Raw genomic sequence first — 19,872 nt, forward strand, 5'->3', positions numbered from 1 at the left:
CTGCAGCAAGTGAGGGTTTTCTCAAATGCAGCAGCCATTGTTACAGGAACAAAGCTACTTACCTTCAGAAGACCTCAGGCATGCAAGAACCTCCAGTGAGATACCCTCACCTCCACTGCCAACCCTCAAATGCAGCCTGGGAAGGGATGGATCCTGGCTCCAGCCCTTCTGGTCACTCAGGTACACTGCATGCACCTGAGCTCCCCTGGGTTGGCCCTGCCTTCCCACCAGGTGCTCAATCACTCGTTCAAGCCGTGACTTAGCATTTCTGCTGCAAACCTTTACTGCTGTACCACCAACATCTGCCTCTGATATCATAGGACAACATAATAAAATAGGAAGCATTACTTTCAGTGCAGCCCTTGGATATAGCATATCTTCCCCAAATGAATTATTTGTTCAGCATGATTCCAGATTTGAATTGTCACTACTAACTATATTGCACTGGCTATAAAACATTTATGTGCTTACGATTCTGTGAACACTTAGCTGTTACTTATCTGCAAACATCCCTGCAGCATAAATAAAACACAATTATATTAAGAATTCACAAGTCCTTCTTCCATAGTTAGACTATGCTGTCCCTCGCTTCCCCCCAAGAAGATGTCCCAGGATGTTATGCTTACAGAAATAAATTTAGAAACATCTAAAACCAATGTGGAAAACAGCTAGTGAAAAGATGCAGATAGATGAGTTGATATCCTATCTGCTTACACCAGTCCTGAAAGATCAACAGACAGTTCCTAAGTGTAGGTATTGCTGGGATGTTGGTATGGCAAAAGTAGGGTCTCTTTGTTGTTATTAATTCATATTAACACTGTAATACCCAAATCCTTTCTTTCCAAGAGAATAAAAAATGGTGCTGTTATGTTCCCTGAGGCTGGTGGATAGTTGTATGAAAATTCGGGCAACTGGATCTGCCCACAGGAGTTGTGCACAAGGAAACCAGGTATCCCTGGGAAACAATCCATTCAGCAGCCCTACATTTCACTATCTGTGTTGATCTCCTCCCACCTGCTGGATGACAGAGGGAAAGAGAAAAATCAGCAAAAAGCTCTTCTCGTAGCCTCAGAACAGACATTTCTCCATGCTGATTTCTGGGTATCCAAAAATAATAATGTGAAAAAAGTACAAATTGCTAAGCAGAGTAACAAATGGAAACTGTCACAGGAACTAATACAGGCTTCTCTGTGACACTGGATAATTTCCAACAGTCTTATCTGCAAGCAACCTCCACCAGCTGGCCTTTACTCAGAGCCCAGACCTGGCTACACACACAGTCCTTTTAGCTCTGTCATTTGAGTTGAATTTAGTGGCTCTCCACAGCTGTCTGTCATCCACCCAGAGCAAGAGGTCAAAGGTTCCACTGATGCGTGATTCGTATCTGCAGTTTTCATGCCATTGAGTATGAAAGACAAAACACACTGGAACTATCCCAACAAATTGCAGTCACTGCAGAAAAATCTAAAAAATAAAGATTCGCTGGATATTATATTTCGAGACTAAGATCATGCCAACTTTCAGTGACTTGAATATCCACTCAAACTTGCTACCTTAAGTTTATCTTAGTTTATCTTAGCAAAGAGTTTTGAGCTTTTTTTTTTCTTTATGCTTACCTACAGTGATAGGAATGTGTCGTATGATAGTGGAGTTTCTCCTTTAAAATAGGCATCAAAGACATTTCAAAGTGTTCTTTTATTTACTTTATTACACAAAACCCCTCATTTTAAAGAATGTGACATGTTGGTTGCACAATTTCACAATACACAGAAAATGACAGAAATCTGTGTAATCACAGAATAAAAAAACTCAAAGCAAATAGACCTATCTGAGGTCAGCATAGGATCTTCATAATTATGAATAACGTTGTCTGGGGGAATGGATTTTTGGGTTGGAATTTAGGTCAAAGTTTCAAGGATAGCAAGTGCAATAGATTGCAAATAGTTTTCTTGAAAGGATGAAAAGAAAGGCAGCCCTGCCTTGTCACTCTCTGTATCTTCAGATAGCTGCAAATAAGAGACTTTCCTGGAAAGCAGACACCTTCCTGTAAGATGAGGAAAATACATATTGTAGCATAATACCAAATACAAAAAGGTATGTGTGCACTATCATCATTAAATATTGGCATTTATGGTGGGCAGATCTTCACATGTCATCTTGTTTATTTTTTATTCTAGGGAGGTATATGGCTCTTGAGGCTTTCTAGAAGTGATTTCTCTAGGCCTTAAAAAAGAAATGGCGGGCATTAAAGAAAAACAGCCCTATACATTCAGACGGTCACACTGTCATGCCAATGTTTTCAATGGTTCAATATAAGATCTGACAATTCTTCCCTTCAATACTTGTGCGTTTGCTTATACTTTCATGAACACCTTTTATCAACAGACCAAATAAGCAGTTCCACAACTGATGGTGGAAATTTTGTCATCTCACAGGGAGACAAGAAACTGTAACTCTTTGAGATATAGGATTATATGGGCCAAGACTTTACTTATTTCTGAAGACTTGTCTTAAACAGAGGTACCTTTTGTTCTGAAGCTTTGGGAAGTGGTGGAAGTGTTGGTTCAAATGCAAAGGATGGCTTACTTGTACATGTGAGAGTTGTTCTATTTCATAATATTCACTGCCTCCTCAGAGAGTAAATAATACATGTTATTCTCTTGAGCTGAATATTCTAGAACTTCTCATTTGTGTTCTTATACTGGACTATGTCTGGTTAGAAGTCTCATTTCTTGCGTGTGATTTTTACTCATACAGAGTGGTTGAGGTTTAACATCAGGACTACTTTAAACTTCAAAAAATTGTAGAAAGAGTCTTGAACTGCATCAGGCTTGAAATGAAATATTCTCCTCTTCTAAAGCCCCAGAATGGAAGGAGTTTGGCATTCTGAGCATGGTACAAAGTGGTATTGTTAAACAGAAGCTAATTAGGATGGGATTTCATGTTGCTAAGAGCTAAGTCTTTGGTATGCAAGAGAACCAAACAGCAAGGGCAAAGTGTAACTATTTAAGGTTCAAGTTTGCTATTTAATTTAAAAAGTTCATACTGGCCCAAAATTTAGCTGCAGTCAGGAAAGTGTTTCTCTACCAGTGACAAGATGATGAGCAGCCACAACTCCAGTCGGTGAGTCCAGATCAAATGTGCTCAGAATATAAGCCAAGAGATTATTTTTTTCCAACCTGCCAGCATCAAAAGTACCATCTGTGATCAATTTTATGATAACAGAGTAAACAGCTCTACTGGAAAATCAGGACAGTTCCCGGATATGTTGGTCTCTGGGAGGGATGAATATGAGCTTGCAAGATGAGTACGGCTGCTCCTATCCAAAACCTACTGTCTCCTCTGCAGCGGTTGAGAGATATGGCCCAGTCACAAACCCCTGGAGGATTTTGCCTGGTCCTGTTCAGGAAAATGAATGCTGATTCTTCTCTCCTTTTTTGCCTGCATGCCTACCATTCAGAATATTTTTTTAATGACAGCAGGCTTACCTTAAATATAGATCTAGTAAATCAAAGCCCAGATGGTAAACTGTGGGCACTGATTTCAGGCAAAGCCTATGGAGATCTGGATATAGTACTCTGCACTGCTGTATTTCTGCAGAGGGAAGTTATATCTAGAAATCTGGGCAGAAAATCTCTCTCAGATTCAAAAGTAAAAGCAACTCTTTCTTGTGGTAATGATGGCACTACTTTTCTCACTAGAAGAATCACATTATAATTTTGCTCCAGCAGAGTTTTGCTAAAGATCTTAATTTTTAGAAGTTTTTATATAAGGCATCTAATTTCTATGGTGTCTTTCCCAAATAATCTTTGGGAAAATTAAAAAAAAAAATGGTAAACACTCTAGTGTTATTTGTCCACATGAGAAAACAATCAAGGCCAAGAGGAGACAAGAATCTTGTATGGAAACACCAGGCTTTGAATTTTGGCTCTCTTATCTGTAACTGTGAGGTTCAGGCCGGTGGAGGAGGGCAAAACAAAGGAAGTGCAGCTCAACGAAGGTTTCATGGCTTATAAAAGCACTGAATGGGATCCAGTTAAACGTCGCACGCTGTAACCTTTCAGTGTCGAATGAGGGTACCACAGAGCTTCGCGCCGCGAAATCTGTCCAAAAAGATTTAATACTCTCAGTCCCACCCCGACTCCCGCCCGGCCCCTATCCTCCCGCAGAGCCGCCTCCAGCCAGCAGGTGGCGCCAGAGCACGCAGCTTGCGGGCAGCGCGGCGCGAGCAGCTGCCGCCGGGGCCGGGCGGGCTGCGCGCGTCGAGGGGCGGCGGTCCTCAGGCAGCGCTGAACGTCCGAAGGGAGCTGAGTTTTCTCCGGGTTACTGTACTGTTGTATGATACGCTTGTAGCACAGCGCACATTATGCAATTAAACAGATACCGTTGCCTCTCTCTGCTCCAGAAGAAAATCCCCTGAATTTCATTCACCCGCTGTCGCTTCCATCACAGCAGCAGAGTGCACAAATCCCTCCTGCACTGCCCTTGGCAGGAGTTCCCAGAGCGGCCAGAGCTTGTGCTTGCCAGCTGACTGGGCACTGCAGACCGAGCTCTGTTCTCCTGCTGTGTGCAATTAATACTAATTAAACAAATAATTAAAAACTACCCCGTGATGTCCTTTGCAGAAGGTCCTAGCTCAGTTTTGTGTTGGAGCTGCTCGTGCCGTTTTAATTAGATACTGTTCTGTGGCCCGGCGCAGGTTTCTGAGGGCACGAGTGTACCTTCAGCTGGGGCTGAGGTGAGGGAAGCCCACTGACAGAGGGAGAGGCTGCACAGTGACCTGCTCTCCAGAAGCTCATCTGCAGGCTGGCGTGGCTCTGGACAAGGAAGCACAGCGTGAGGAAGTGAGCAGGAGTCATTTGTACGGCTGCAGCCAGACAGTGAGATCCGAGCGCTGCTGAAATCTACGTCCAAGATGGCGGACTTTTCTTACCAGGAGTTTTACCTCAGGCGAGTGGAATGATCTGGACCAACCTCTGAGCCTGCCAGTGGGTGCTTATTGGTAGGAAATATTCAAAACTGGCCCTTTTTTTCTGGTCACCCTGTTGCAGGCACCATGAGGCCTGTTTTCAGAGGTTCCCAACCCTTGAATTTCCCTGCACTTCTGAAATTGAACCAAGAACATTTTCCCCAGAGGTGGAGGCACACAAAATTAGATTTACTTTTTAACACACTTGTTAGCTGTGATCGAAAGCCATCTTATCCTTTATCAATTTCACCACTACTATCCTCCTAGAATTTTCTGGAAATCTTCAACTGCATCACAAAAACAATGCAGATCAGAAAAGCCACTCCTCCACCGTTTCCTCCATGTCATTTCTGCCTGGAGGCTGTGCTGTTTGGCAGCTGCTGTGTGGAAGAGAATGTGTGGGTATCAAGCAGGCACACACCTCCAGACTGCATGGGGAAGAGTGTGTTGAATAACACTTGCTGCTTTTGTAATGGAGAGAGGACATGGTAAGAGCTTCGGGGCAGTGGGTAAAGCCGTGGTGAAATGACACTGTGCTGTAATTACTATGGATTTGTTTTTTCCACATGGATAATTCATCCCTATGACCAAGATGACAGGTTTGAGATTCTGTCCATGTACTTACAGACATGACAGAAGAGAAGGCGGTGCATGTGTTTTCTCTGCATGTTATACCTGTGTCTGTGCTTGCATGCTGCATCAGCACTTCCTACTAACCCCCTCCAGCCAAAGTACTATCAAGTACTGCTTGGTCAAGGTGCCTGCTGACCTTATTTGCCAACGCTATAAATAAAAACCAGTTTGCAACATCATTTGAACCTGTCTATGGCAGCTTGTAAGCGGAAATTATTGCTTTGAGCTGCTACTCACCCTTTGGGAATGGAACAGCAATGATTTTCCTGCCAATTTGGTGGGATTGACCCTGAAGAACTCAGTAAACAGCATAAAAGCAGAGTTGTCTCCTCCTCCGCAGCCACAAGCACTATCATATCCTATTATTTGCCTTCCAAAAGAAATCAGTGCTTTTCTGCTGTTTTTGTGAATCACCATGGAAACTGTCAGGAGTAGTGCCATGCCAGGGAGGCTCAGCAACTGCTGCTGTCAGAGCGCTTTGTCTGGAGATGTTGCCTGCAGAGAGATGAAGCCTTTTCCAAGGCTGCTCACCTGTGGGTGACCCCTCCTGGGAGAAGTAGGCGGAGGGACCTCCATGGGGGCTCTTGGCATATCCACCCTCTGCATAGGAGTGAAATATTTCCTCCCTTTACACAACTCTTTGACAAGCCTGAAAGATCCCAGAGCAGAGATCACAAACATCTGGGAGCTGTGTGCCTGGCTCCGGTGTGAGACCAGGAAAGGAGCCAAAAACCTTTCCAGAAAATGTAGCCTCCCTCCTGCACTTGCTGTGGAACAGCCCACCTGCTGGTTCCAGCAACACAGGCTCTTGCATGTAGGAGTCCTACAGTGGGGAACCACGTTCCTCTCCACATCTCATCCTGACATCTGGCAGCTGTAGGCCTGACTTCAGTGCAAGACTGGGAAGGCAGCCAAAACCCTTCCCACAGACTAGCCCCATCTCTTACTAGTGTCTTCTCTGCCCCACTCTCAGCCAGAAAACTGGCTTTGGACAGGCAGGGATCCTCTGTCATGCTTTGTGCAGTATCTCCTGCTTTGGCCACAGAGCTGCCCCAGCTGCCTGTGCCAGAGTTCTCAGATCTGCACCCAAAAGGAGAGTGAGCTGGGACTTACTTTCCTCTTAACAGAAGGTATTGATTTAACAATACTGAAATGGAATTTCCACCCAGTGCTGCCACAGGGATGTGGCGGGGGACAAGGACACCCCTTCTACCTGGCCTAGCCAACTCTTTCCCATCCAACAACTTTTTTTCACAGTGCTAGCTGGGTTCAGACATCAGTTCATCTCCCATGATCCTGTCTGAATGTGCTGACAAGCTGTTTGCAGTGATGGGATGGATGATGAGCTATGATCAACCATAGTAGTAATGGAGGCCTTTGCAATACAGTGAAGCTCTGCTGTCCAGTGACCTGTGGCACACACTATTGCCTCTTCAGTGCTCAGTCCTAGTGAATGTGTCCCACAGAAAGCTGATATTTAAGAATTGGGCTGAGATCACCAGTTTGTCCACAATGCCATCTCTGCTGCTGCTTGTCAGAGGGTAGCAGTTTTTTTATTTCTATCACTTGGCCCGAGTGCAAACCTGTGTTCTGTTCCCAGTGTGGTTTGAGTCTTTCTCCTTTCTCCTCCATGTAGCTTTTTGCACTGTGGTTCCAGAACCAGCCTGGCATTTTGCAAGAAACCTGGAGAAGCAAAATGGTCATTGACTACTGCCTACTTTGCCTGTACTGAACTCCTGGGTTGGCAGACTTGCTGCTGCTACTGGAAGGAGAGGTCAAGAGGTACGTACTCCCTTTCGCAGCAGCAGAACTGTGACCATCCCTCACATCACTGGGGCTGCAGGAGTAGCAGGTCCAACTTTTCAGGGCTCTGCCTGATTCTCCCCAGCATCTCATCCCATCTCCATTCCCCCTTAGTTCTACACCTCCTTTTACTGGCAGGAGCATTCAGGACTCCCATCCTTGGGGCAGCAACAGTCAATTTTGTTAAGTGCTATTGAGCCAGCTCTGATTAGTTGCAGCATCTGGGCTTGATACAGTTTTCCTATGAGATACATCATGCATGGTATCACTAGCGCAGCATTTAACTCTATAGCATGTGGACTCTGAAAAAGATTCAAAGAGCATTGTTGTATGTGAGAACTCTATGGGCTATGCACCAGCCAATACCCGACGCAGAAAGACCACACAAAACAAATATACTTGCAACAACTGTTTTCTTCCTCCTCAGACTGAAGACACTCATGTGCTGTCCTCTTTTCTTCTCCCCTCTGCAACAGCAATTTGACGTGGACACACAAAGCATGCTGACAACAGCCTCACGTTTTCTTAAGTTCCAGTCATCTAATCTACCATCTAGATAAAACTATGAGAATATAGGAACAAGAAAACAATTTTTAATGAAGATTTTAAGTCTGTGTATTAAGACAGACAGGAAAGTTAAGAGTTTGTTGTTTGGGTTTTTGTTTGTTTGGGATTTTTGTTTGATTGTTTGTTCTGTCACAGACTATATATGATAGTTGATGTCTTCTTAATCTAACAGAAAAAGACCTAATGAAATCTAATACTTGGAGGCTGAAACAAGAGAAATACAGAGATGAAAAAAGGCATAACGTATTATTGCTGGTAGTAACACTGGAGTTACTCCTGGGCCAGCTCCCTGAGGATAATGGGAATTCTCATTTGTTTTGCTCTCTGCCAGTCAAGATTGTGCATACAAAACATGCTCTTGCTCAAGCAGGAGATCTGGTGTGAACACACAAGAACCTTTGTGTCCTGTGTGTCATGTGTGACGAAATGACCATAATACAACCAAACCCAGCTGATATAGCACTTACTGGAGGGCAATGGCTTCCTGGCCCTCCCACTGGGTCCTCGCACAAGCAAATGGCTTATGCAGTGTGGTGATCTACAGCTGCCACTCTTATTTGCTGCTGCATGAGCTCTTCTTTGCTAATTAGAAGAGAAACAAGTCCACAGTTTGCAGGTCTGTGTTGCATCTGTCAGCACACCACAAGCCCACAAGAAACAGAGCAAGGGATGAGCACAAAGGCCATTTTCAACTTCTTTAAGTCCCTAAAATGGATGGAATTTAAAGAGCTATGGTCCGAAGCCTAAGTTCCTGATGGAGAGGGACAAGTACCTCGAACAGAAGTTTCAAGGCACTGTCTTGTTATTCAGCAAGGTTTTTTCCCCAAAGGACTCAGCCCTCAGTGAAGCTCACACACTGACTGAGTCTGATTGTTGTTCTTGCCCCTTTGGTAAGTTTTCAGCAGTGCTGTCTCTGGAACATTTTGCTCTCTCCCATGTGCAGGACTGTGACAACTTCGCTTACTAGAGACAGTTTTTCTGCTCTCATCTACTGACACCTTGTTCTCTTGTATCTTCTTGCCCTTCTATTTAGGTATCTCAGATAAGGTGCTCTTAACAAAGTGGTCCGTGCTTGTGTTGTGATAACAATAGCCTAATAGTGCCAAGCTAGTTCTCTCGGATCTGCCAGAGAATTTCTTTTGTCAATAAGACACTAGTTGTTTATAGTAAATTTTGTTATTTGCTGAATGATTTGTCTGCACATTGTAAAGACCTGACAGAGCACTAGAGCAGACATATTAAAGATAACTGCCAAGGGAAGTCCCTTGGGAACTGTGCCATACTACTGGCTGTTCTTATGATGTCCTCCCTCTGAAGTTAAAACAATTTTTCTATCTGCATTATTTAACAGAAAGCACATTTTAAAATATTTTAAAAAAATAATTATTTTGTAAAATAATTTAATCGAAGTGATAGCAGTTATAAAGAAGTGTAGCTTTGTAGAATATCTGCATTAAAGAAATTGAAGCATGTGGTTCTGTGAGTGCTGATGTAGTTCTGGGCCTCCAGGGGTTAAAGTAAGGTGTGTGCAGGCAGTTCTTGGGGAGGTACTTTGTATAAAGTTCAGTGGCTGAGGAATGTCCTGGCAGTCAAGCTTCAATGCCTGGGAAAAACACAAGGCCAGATGTTTTAGCTAGTGATACAGTCCTGTTGGCTTTGCTGGTACAGAGGAGAGAATTTGACCAGTAACTTTAAAGGAAGAATAAAAAATACTTCATAAAATTCAGAGTAAGGAAAATTGCAGTTGCATGCTGTGGCCGAAAGAAAACAGAAACTGTATAGGAAAGATGAAGGGAAGAACTCCTTTTCCCATTTTGTCTTTGGACAGTCTCAGTTCAGGAGAAAACTTTGTGAAGCATGAAGCTACCTTTTGCCCTTCTGAGACATCTATAGGGAGCCTCAAGTCACATTGGTTCTGGTTATTTATTACAATTCCTTAATCACTGGGAATAACAATTAATACAGGCACGCATGAAACATACAGATTGCAGGAGTCCCTTGTGCTGCAAATTGCTGGAGAAATCTACCGTCACAGCAGCCATCTCATCTTCTATTCCTGCTTGTCCCTGCTCAACTGGCCAAATGGAAGAGCTCCTTGCCAGATGCCTGTTTCTTTTCAGCCCTCTGCCTGTCTCCGCTTGGCTCTCTGGCCATCTCTGGGTAGTGCTATTCTGCTCTCTGCCTGAACCAGCTCAGAAATGCATGCTTTGTCTAGTAGCTAGAAAGGAACGGGCAGCTGCATTCAGCCAAAATCCCATGAAACTGGAAACGGAGGAGAAATTTAAGTGAGACAATCTTGAGGGAACTGCAAGGTCCACAGAGTCTTTGGAAATCTGACTACCCGTTTGGATAATGAGGCATAGATTTCAGAGTCTGCCTTTAGTCACTTCAGTGTCTAAATCTTGACCTAATGGTTTTAGTTATATTTTGAAACTTCGATCACATAGTCACATAAGTGTTTTTGTTCATTCATGGTAAGTGATTCGCTGGCCATTGTTTCTCTGCTGAGACACCAGAGAAAACACACTACCAAGGAAAGAGTCTACAACAAAACTTTAATAAACAGCGGATTTTGGACCAGGCAATACCTGTGAGCCAAATAACCGCACTGAAGATCTTGTTCAGCTATGCCGGTCTGGGGAGAGGAGGCAATGAGCTGCCTGTGGCAGAGGGCAGCAGCAGGCAGCAACCAGCATTCCCTAGCAGCCAGTTTGCCAGCTTGATGTAACAGGTATATGTGTTCACATACGTCAATATATATTCATGCAAGTGCATGCTACAGGTAAAGCAGCTCACAAAGCGATGGCCCTAACCTTGAAGAGAATATTCTGTGTGCTGGTAGCTCTCATTAGAAATGCTTGCAGCCTCAGGGCGGTGTGTTTGTGCCATTCTGTGCGAGGTGGCCCAAGTACATGGGGAGGATAGCATGCAGGCCAGGAGAGCTCTCACGATGCTCATTTGGTTTTCATCTCTCCCAGCAAGGACCCACGCTGGGGATGCCTGCCGTTCATGGAGGAGCTCCAGCTGGAGTCTCGGCCACTCAGCAGAGGAGGGCAGTGAGGCGCTGCGGTGGCCCCGGAGCCAGCTCGCTGCTTGGCCGCAGCTGTGTGCGGAGCCTAGAGCAGCGGTGTGAGACGGGGGCTCACCGCGCCCACAGAACACTGCTGCGCCTCGGGGATGCGGGTGGTTCGGGAGCACTGGCTTTGAAAGCAGGGAGATGACTGCAAGGGGAATCCCAGATGCCGAGGAGGGCGCTTGCAGCCGCCAGGAGCTCTGCCCCGGGTGGGTTCCAGCAACTTTTGCCGTTGTCCTATGGCACAAGATGGCCGTCCGTCCGGGGCAGCCCCGAGGGGACGGCCGCGGGGAGCCCGGCCCGGGATGCCCCGCCGGTACCGGCGCTCTCTCCGCGCGTTCGATCTCAGCGGCAGCTCCCGAGGGCCGTGGGAAGGGCGATCGGTCGCGTCAGGAACTGAGCGCGGCTGCGGCTCCTCTCGCCGGGTCCGCCCCGGCCACCATGGCAGGCTGCCCGCCCCACCTGCCCCGCCGCCGAGCCCGAGAAGGGGTTAAAGCCCGCGGCGGGTGATGTCAGTTCCTGCGCTCCTCGGGAGGGCTGGCTCTGATATCTGAGCCGGGCTCTCCCGCTCGAAGGAGAACGGCGAAGTGCTGAATGGGGCAGAAGTCGCGCCGGGCACCTGCCTGCACCCGACGCCGGCCCCGCCGCTGCCCCGCGCCCGAGCGAGCCCCGCGCCGTGCAAGGTGAGCTCGGGCAGGGGCAGCCCGGGCCCCATCGCTGCCGCCGGGCAGCCCTCGGGTGGGGAGAGGGCGATGGGGGTCCGGCGGGTCTGTCCGTGCGGGTCTGTCCGTGCGGGTCTGTCCGTGCGGGTCTGTCCGTGCGGGTCTGTCTGTGCGGGTCTGGCGGCGCTGCCCGCTTGCAGTTGCGTGGAGGGGGACTGCGGGCAGGAACGACGGCTCTGGAGGGAGATGCAGCCCGGGATCACCGATACCTGCGTCCTGCAGTCTGCTCGGGCTTTCTGGTAAGCCCCGGTGTGCAGGGCGAGACCTCGGCGGCAGAATGCCGGAGCCGTGAGCCCTCTTCCTGCCTTGTGACACTTCTGTTCAAACCACCTGCACTCGCGGAGAGGGATTTTATTTTTTCCACTTTTCCTAGCGTTTCCCGGTGTGCAGCAAGCCCTACCTGCATTTTGCCACCTTGCTTTCTCCGTGCATCCCAAGCCACTGTTGCGAGTGGAAAAACAGTCTGTGGCTGAACAAATCCAGTGGCCTCGGGGTTAAAAACATGGGGGTGAAGTTGTCCGTGAGGTGGAAAACAAGGTGGCGAAGAGCTGGGTTTTGCCTGATGCCCATACCGCTGCCTGCTGCCTGTCGAGGGGAGCAACATAGGAGGAAACCTCTCCATTCAGTGTTACCTCTGTCATGTTTCTGTCGATTCCTTTTTGTACAAAGGCAGTAGCAGACCACAGTTTGGCTCCGATGTGCAGGCAGAATCTGGTGCCCTTTTTCGGCAAGTGCTAAAAACTGTGCTCCCTCTCCACTGGGTTCCCCATAGCAGCCCAAGGAAGCTATTTTCCTTAGCTGCCAAAGCACCTGCGTCCGCAGTATGGAAACAATGCTTTACTTCTCTCATTGTCTGCATGGAAAGAACAAGCTGCAAACACTTCACACGTGTATATATCGTATATCTGAAAATGTTCACTGTAATCAGTCACCTTTGATTCTTGGAAGGCTTTTCATGTGAAAATATACAAAGTCTCTGGAGTGTTGCTGGATCCAATGTAGCATTCAGAACATCTGGGACACGGGCTGAATCCAGTTTAGAGACAGAAAACATTACTTTCTGGTATAGACTTTAGCTTCATCAGGATTACACTGTGGGCACTCGAAGTAAGTACAATTGCATTTCTTTTGGATATAGCATTTGGAATTAGAACCGACTCTGATGTTCATCAAAACTTTTACATATGGATGTCAGAACTAGAAGTCTTACATCTGTATTCAGCAGCTGGTTCAGTCGATTTTGTTTCCTGCAAAATTCTAAGAACTGAGCAGCTCCTGTTGCCTTTGCTGTAAGTCGTTTGATACTCAGCACACTGAAAATGAATTTGCTCTTCAAGAGGTGCCTGCATTTAAGAACCAAGTTTGGATTATCTCAGCTTTTCTGAACAATGTGGGTGCTTTCTATTTCCCATCTCCCTAGAGAAAGTATACTGCACCTGAAAGTATGTTTCCTGGCTTCATATGCCAGAGGAAAAAATGTTGATTCAGTTTTATATAACCACATAAATATTGTTTGTATAACTGTATAAATTCTCTACCTGATTTGAAAATTACTGATATCTGAAGGAAAATAATATCCAAAAATATAGTGGATCAAGATGGTTAAGAGTTATCAAAAATGAATAAGTAAAAATCGTATGAACTCTCGTGTCCAGGAGCAAGGATTTCATGTCAGTCTGAAAGATTAAAGTTGATATTGTAGTTCATAAAGTACAGATGAACTGCTTCTGTTTCAGAGACCAGGTGGGGAGGAGTGGTGTATTTAACAGTAACTGAGAATTCGGAAGTTAGAAGGAGAGTTGTAATTTAGCAGATGAAGATAAGTGTGAAGTGATAAGCATCGTTCCAAAGTGATATGATGTCTTTCTCTGAAAAACTATGGTTTTTACTAGAGGGAAGAATCTTTAAACCTAATCTCTGGCCTTCTGAAAATATTTGATAGAATGACACTTGGGAAAATTATTAGCAGAAGCTCAGGAAATGGGGATTAATAGAACAATGATAAGGTGTGCAAAGAAATGACAAAAAAAAATGTGACACTGTGCTGAAGGGGGGCTGCTGAAAGGTATCTTACTGGAAGAGTTGAATGAGGTGTAGTAAAAGATGGGGTGAACGCTAATGGCACAAAATAAAATAATGCGTTAGATGTAGTAACAAAATGTGCAGAAAGCCTGGGACATCACTAGTTAGAAACAGCAGAGGAGGAAAATATGTGAATATAGCTATTGATCATAGGATAACAACAGGCCTGTTAAAATTAGCAATAGACTGCAGTACGGAGATCCTTGATCTTGCAGAAATCTGATGCAGACCTGTGCTTTATTAATCTATTCCAGGATCTCTGTAACGAGGCCCTCCACACTCTTACATCTGGCACTTGAGAAGGCAAAGCTAGCTCAGATTCCTGTGCTCTGATAGTGTTGGCTTGTCTGTGGGTGTTGACCACTAGTGTAATGTGGCCATAAAAATACAAATGTGATCAGGTGTGATATTCTCTAGGAGAATTACTGCCTTCACAGAAGGCTTTGGTGAGACTACACACTGCCTTCCAGCTGCAGTTGTGGTCGCCTGTGCCTGAAGGGGAGTGAGAAAGACAAAAACCACCTCTTATAATACGTGCACTGAAGTTGGAACAGGTGCAGAAGGAGAGTGGTACATTTTTTTTAGGAGACTAGAGGAGCTCCTTATCTCTAGCCTTGCAAAATGAAGTTTTTAAGGAGAAGCTTTTGATATCAATGAATATACCAAGGGGCGAATATGAGGAAGGAAAAAAAACTAGCTAGGCTGAAGGGCAATATTTTACAAGAATGAACAGATACAAGCTAGTTATGATTACATTAATGCTGGTAATTACAAGGCGGCTCATTAGAGAGGTGAGGTTTTAGAACAACAGGAATAGCGGTAGCAAAAATGCCTGTGCATTGGGAATGGCTACGTTCATTTACAAAAGGGATTATATGATGCCATTGACTACGGTGAGAAGGAATGAGTCTTACTGACTTGGGACACCTCTCCTAGTCTTGGACTTAGATCTGGGTATTTTAGTTCAACCAGCAGTTATGGACTAGCTGAGGAAGTTACTTTTGCTCTGACATAAGCTGTGCAGTAAATCAGGCTCGTTGACTACCTATACTCTTTGGACTTAAACTCTATGAATAACGACTAAAATATCTTTATGCCTCTATGAAAGAATTCATTTGAAAGCTGAAGTATTACATCCAGAACAGAGGTGCCAGTAAAAAGAATTAGTGTTGTAGGATCCTTCCACAACTAGCGCATTTCTTTTGGCTCAAGGATGGCTGATATCGCTACCTGAGATTGAAATCTTACTCTCTTGTGAAGTGTGTGAAAGATAGCCGGATTAAATGCTTAGCGAGGAACTATGGCTAGAGATTCTACTGATGTGCTGGACTGAGTTGTAGAAAAGGCAAGTCTCTCTATTTCTGTAAGCTGTAGGGGTACTGGTTGGAGAATGCTTATTTTCCTTCCTAGGATTTTTCTTTATTTGTTTCCCATCCCTCTTCCACCTCCCAGCACATTGCCTGCAAAAATTTATATTACTGAACAAAGCTACCTGTACATAAAATAACTCACAGCTAATGCTTGTAGCTAAAAGGTATAAAACGTGTCTTCCTTTATTCATCTATGTGCTGGTTGTTCTGAGTTAAGTGGCCTGCTGTGTTATGTATACTTACACTATTATGTATACTTGGGGAAACTTGAAGCTCTCGTACCTGCAAAATATGAGCCAGCTGTGCTGGAGAGCAGATAGGACCAGAGGGACATCTTAAGCATTCTCACCCTACGAAGTCGGATGTACAGACAGTAAGGCTGAGTGACTTCATTGCTCTTTTCCAAGTCTTGGCCTGTTGCTTTGGCCCCAGTTCAGGGAAGCATTGTGCTTGCCTGTGAGCAGGTGAGAAGTCTCTTTAAGTTTGAGTTTCCCCGTTTTAATGAAGCTGATGAATTAATAACTGTTTTGGCTTTGCAAATGTTTGTTCTTGTAGGGTTGCACAGCTTGTTGCTAGGCTGTACACATTCATTTGGTATTATAATGTTTGTGAATGCTCACCCACTTCTCATTTTGATTAAAGGCACCCTTATTATGCACATCTTACGTAATCTGTGCCCATTTTAAGATATATCTGAAACTTCTAAACAGTTACTGAGGAAGAAAATTAAACAACCACAGCTTTTTCTGCTTAGTGGAGTTACAGCTCTTGATGTCTACGATGTCTTCAGTTTTGTCTTCAGACATAGTTTGTTCCTAGCTGAAATCTATCTCTTTGTTGTAATGAAGTGCTTGTTTAGACACTCTTCCACTGTCTGTCATCCTCACAAAATGTCTGATGGCTGCAGAGATTGGTTAAAGTGAAATGTTCAAGCTGCAGTAAAAATGAAGTTCAGAGCATAGAGAATGTGCTTTCTGGCTCTTCTTGCCTGTGTTCTGTTACAATAATGTAAGCCAAATGAGGAAACAAAGTGCACTGCATGTGATGTTTCAGTCTGAAGACACTCATGTGATGCTTGTAGTCACTAAAACCTGCTCTCAGTGGCACAGGACACAGGAACAGATATAGTAAATGTGGAGCTTTTGGCATGCTCTAAACCTTAACTTAAAGGGCCAGGAAACCAAGCCTACATCCCTATTTGAATCCCTTCTTCCACAGAGGCTGGTATTGTACCATGCCAAGCAGGCTGGCTGCATGTATAATGTGGACAGGTAGCAACTGAAGCAATGAGTAGCAGCCAGCTCGTACTCTTAGCCTGGGGCTTGAACTGATAATAGCAGCTTGTGCTGATGATTACTGCTCATAAAACTACCTGCAGATCAATGCTCAAATAATTCTGTTGTCCAAAACGTTCAAGATAATGGACTTCTTGTCATTGTCCTTCCTCAGACTGGTAAGGATGAAACACAGAAATAAGAAACTTATAGCACAGGTCAGCAATATGGAACTGACAGTAGTAGAGCATTCAAGTCTGTTGACTCCTTGTGCAATGTCTTTTCCAGGAGTGATGACTGAGACAGGCTGTCTCTGGACAAGGAACTTTGAGAACAGGTAAGTTGACCATGAGCTGCTTACTTGTCTCTGATGAAGAGACAGCCCATCTGTCACAGCAGCATGTGTGAGCAGGAATACTCGGTTCCTGCTGCTGCTGCTGACATGGAGGAAATGAGGGATTGGATGGAGCTGCAGCAGGGGGAAAGGAAGGAAAAAGAGCTCCATGTCCCAAAGCTGCACTGATGCTTTCCTATCTGCATCTTGGAAATCCCCGTCACATTCTTTCCTCTTCCTTTCCTCATAAACCTCATGATCCTGCTGCTACATCCATGGTAGCACCCTTACATTCTTCATCCTCATGTCAACTCTGCTGCTACCATGAGTGAACTTTCTCAAGAGATTTTTGCCTCCCCACTTTGGGGGAAGTGGGAAATGTTAGCTTTTTTCATGCAACTCCACATATGCAGATGCTCAGGTAACCTGAAGTAGGTTTTGGTTTAAAAAGCTGCAACTTCTTTTCTTGGTGGCCTGTACACAGAGCAGCAAAAAGGCTTTCAGTGCATGGATTCTCTGTGTATGCTTCTTTGTAACTTTTTCAGAAGTAGTCTTGTCCAGCAGTTTGAATTTCCATTCTTCTACAAGCTTCTTTTTAGTCAGCAAGTGTTAATAAGGGCTTGTAGTGCTTTTTGCTTCCTAGGCCTTTTTGTTGGATAAGAAGGTCTTCTGATATTATTTCAGAGTCTGACTGGAAGCATGGAATACATCAGGTTTCTAATATGACTTCACTTTTTGCATATTCTATACTATCTATTTAGTGTTCATAGTTTTCAGATTTTCCTGTTGCCAAAAAAAAAAAAAAAAAAAAAAAAAAAAAGTTCTAGAAATGCATTTATTGGAAAATAATATGGAAGAGCTGTAAACATAGGAAAAAAAATTCCAGGTTTTTCATTGTGGTTAACTTTAAAAGATTTGCCCTCTCTCAACCCAATAGGTCCTTTCCTTCTCTTATTTCTGGAATTCAGTGTTAAATGTGTTCCTGCGGAGTGGAACAGGAACATGACATGTATAGAAGAATAATCTTAGTTGAACGTGTCCTGAGTAACTGTGTTTAGTGCTCCCAATGTACGAGGCTTTCTCTTCTACTCTTTGCAGTGCTTGATGACATTGGAGGCATGGTTGTGTTGTAAAAGTTTTTACTATAAACTTATGTTTGAACAAGAAAATGTACAAGCTTTCAGGGTTCTTGTTGTGTAACTTTGTTTCTTCTGTTTTTCAATTTATCCCTGTCCGTAGGCAGGTCCTATTGCAACAGCTTCTAATATGCCAACATGGTGGAGAGGAGTCCTGCCCAGACTTGGGGCTGTTCAAGGCTAGAAAGGTTTATTTTATGATATGACAAAACCTGGATTCCAGCTGGCTGGCAAGGAGAGCATAAATCCTCTTACCACCAAGGAGATGCAGAGACGAATATCTTACAAAGCACAGAGCACCTCTAGCTCCTCCTGAGGCCTTCTGTCCAGCTCTGCTGTCAGTGCTGAGCAGCATGTGCATTGCCTTACATTTTCCAGAGAGCAGGACTTGAAAAGTCATTCTGAGACTTAGAGCTGATTGGACAGCTCACTGTTTTTTTTTCAGATGGGAAGAGGAGTTCTTGAGGTGAACCAAGAATTGGATGCAATTTGTGGACAGTGTTACTTCATATGTCACATCCTCTTAACAGTCTGCATGATGTAAGCCACTGGTGTCTCATATTTGTAATGAATGGATGAGTTATATGTTAAAAGTTTTATTTACTTGAGAGTTTGCAACTATACTGGTACAAAGAAAGCAGGAGGAAAAATACTTCTAGTCCATAGGCAGAAGCTGAGCAGGGCTGCAAGGATGGCAAGATGGCTGTTTGTGGAATATACAGTATGATGCACTAGTAAATTATTTACTCTGAAAGTAAAAGTTTATTTGAATATCTATCTGTTATCCATTAATGGCTGCCTTTTGTGTGATTAAATGCTTGAGAATGTTCATCTGGAATATCTGTAGCTGCCTGCAGCCATGCTGCTCTTTCACTTTCTGGCTTTACACCCTCTTCCAAATGCAGCTGTATCTGTGGAAGATATCACTGTTCCCTGGAGTTCATCCTTACTCATCAGCTAAGAGCCATCATTCTCTCCCCACTGAGACAGTGATGAAGGCAAGTTCTCCCAAGCTCACTGCACATAGTTACCCACATTCTGACCTTTGCAAGGTCATCTTGCCTGCCTGACTTGATACCAGTGCAAGTTGGAGTACTGTCATATGATCAATCTAGCTATGACAGCATTAAGAAGAGAAACTTCTGGCAGAGGGCATATCTACAACTTGGGATAGCACCAGTTCATAGTCTGCTTGTGGAAGAAATCACCTTTGTTGCCAGTCCTGTTGACTGGACTGAGGAAGACTAGGCCTAAGGAATGAAAAGTTTGCCAGTCTAAAATGTTTTTTTTTTTTTTTTTTTTTTCCCATTCTCAACTCTAGGATTTTTAGAGCACCACAGAAGGTATCCCAAGCGGTTGAATAACTTCACAATGGCTGAACTCACAGTGGAGAATGGCAGCTGTACGGACTGGCAAAAGCGATGCCTTGCATTGGAGTCCCAGCTCTTCAAATTCCGCTTGCAGGCAAGCAAGATCCGAGAGCTGTTAGCTGAGAAGGTGAGACAGTGGCGACTTCTGCTTCATTCTGAATTATAACATGAAAGCAAAAATCCCTAAATACTGAACCATCAAATAAAGTCCTACCTGCAGTGGGGATCTCTTTCTAATTTACAGTAAGTCATTTCACTTTTCTTACCACTTGAGGTGCGAGGATGTTGCCATAGTGGTGTAAAGTGGTGTTAGTGAAAATAAGAACTTGGCCTTGTTTGTTGGAAAATCACCAGGTATTCTGACTACTGTTGTTAAAGTGAATACAAATTCTTTCAGTCACATTTTGCTAATAAAGTTGAAATTTTTGTGACTGAATGCAGTTTATTCTGAATGCTTTTAAGTTATACCTAATGATAGATGTATTCTAACTCACTTTTGCTCCATTTTGGGTTATGTAAATTCTATGTGTTTATACCTG

At 44.3% G+C, this 19,872-nt stretch overlaps 1 protein-coding gene across 7 annotated transcripts in view; it reads left to right on the forward strand.

Annotated features, from left to right (window-relative positions):
- PLEKHH1 (pleckstrin homology, MyTH4 and FERM domain containing H1) overlaps window positions 10,544-19,872 on the forward strand; it is a 52,754-nt gene continuing 43,425 nt past the window's right edge. For 3 of the 7 annotated variants that reach the window (XM_021400879.1, XM_021400883.1, XM_021400886.1), the window contains exons 1-4: window positions 10,557-11,728; window positions 16,782-16,830; window positions 18,409-18,503; window positions 19,285-19,460. In XM_021400879.1, coding sequence (XP_021256554.1) covers window positions 19,335-19,460 — 126 coding nt within the window. In that variant the 5' untranslated portion in view covers window positions 10,557-11,728; window positions 16,782-16,830; window positions 18,409-18,503; window positions 19,285-19,334. Of the gene's footprint in view, window positions 11,729-16,781; window positions 16,831-18,408; window positions 18,504-19,284; window positions 19,461-19,872 lie in introns of all 7 variants that reach the window. The other 4 variants (XM_021400887.1, XM_021400884.1, XM_021400880.1 and 1 more) reach the window with 4 other exon arrangements.

Source organism: Numida meleagris, chromosome 6 (genome assembly GCF_002078875.1).
Source record: "Numida meleagris isolate 19003 breed g44 Domestic line chromosome 6, NumMel1.0, whole genome shotgun sequence".
NCBI lineage: Eukaryota > Metazoa > Chordata > Aves > Galliformes > Numididae > Numida > Numida meleagris.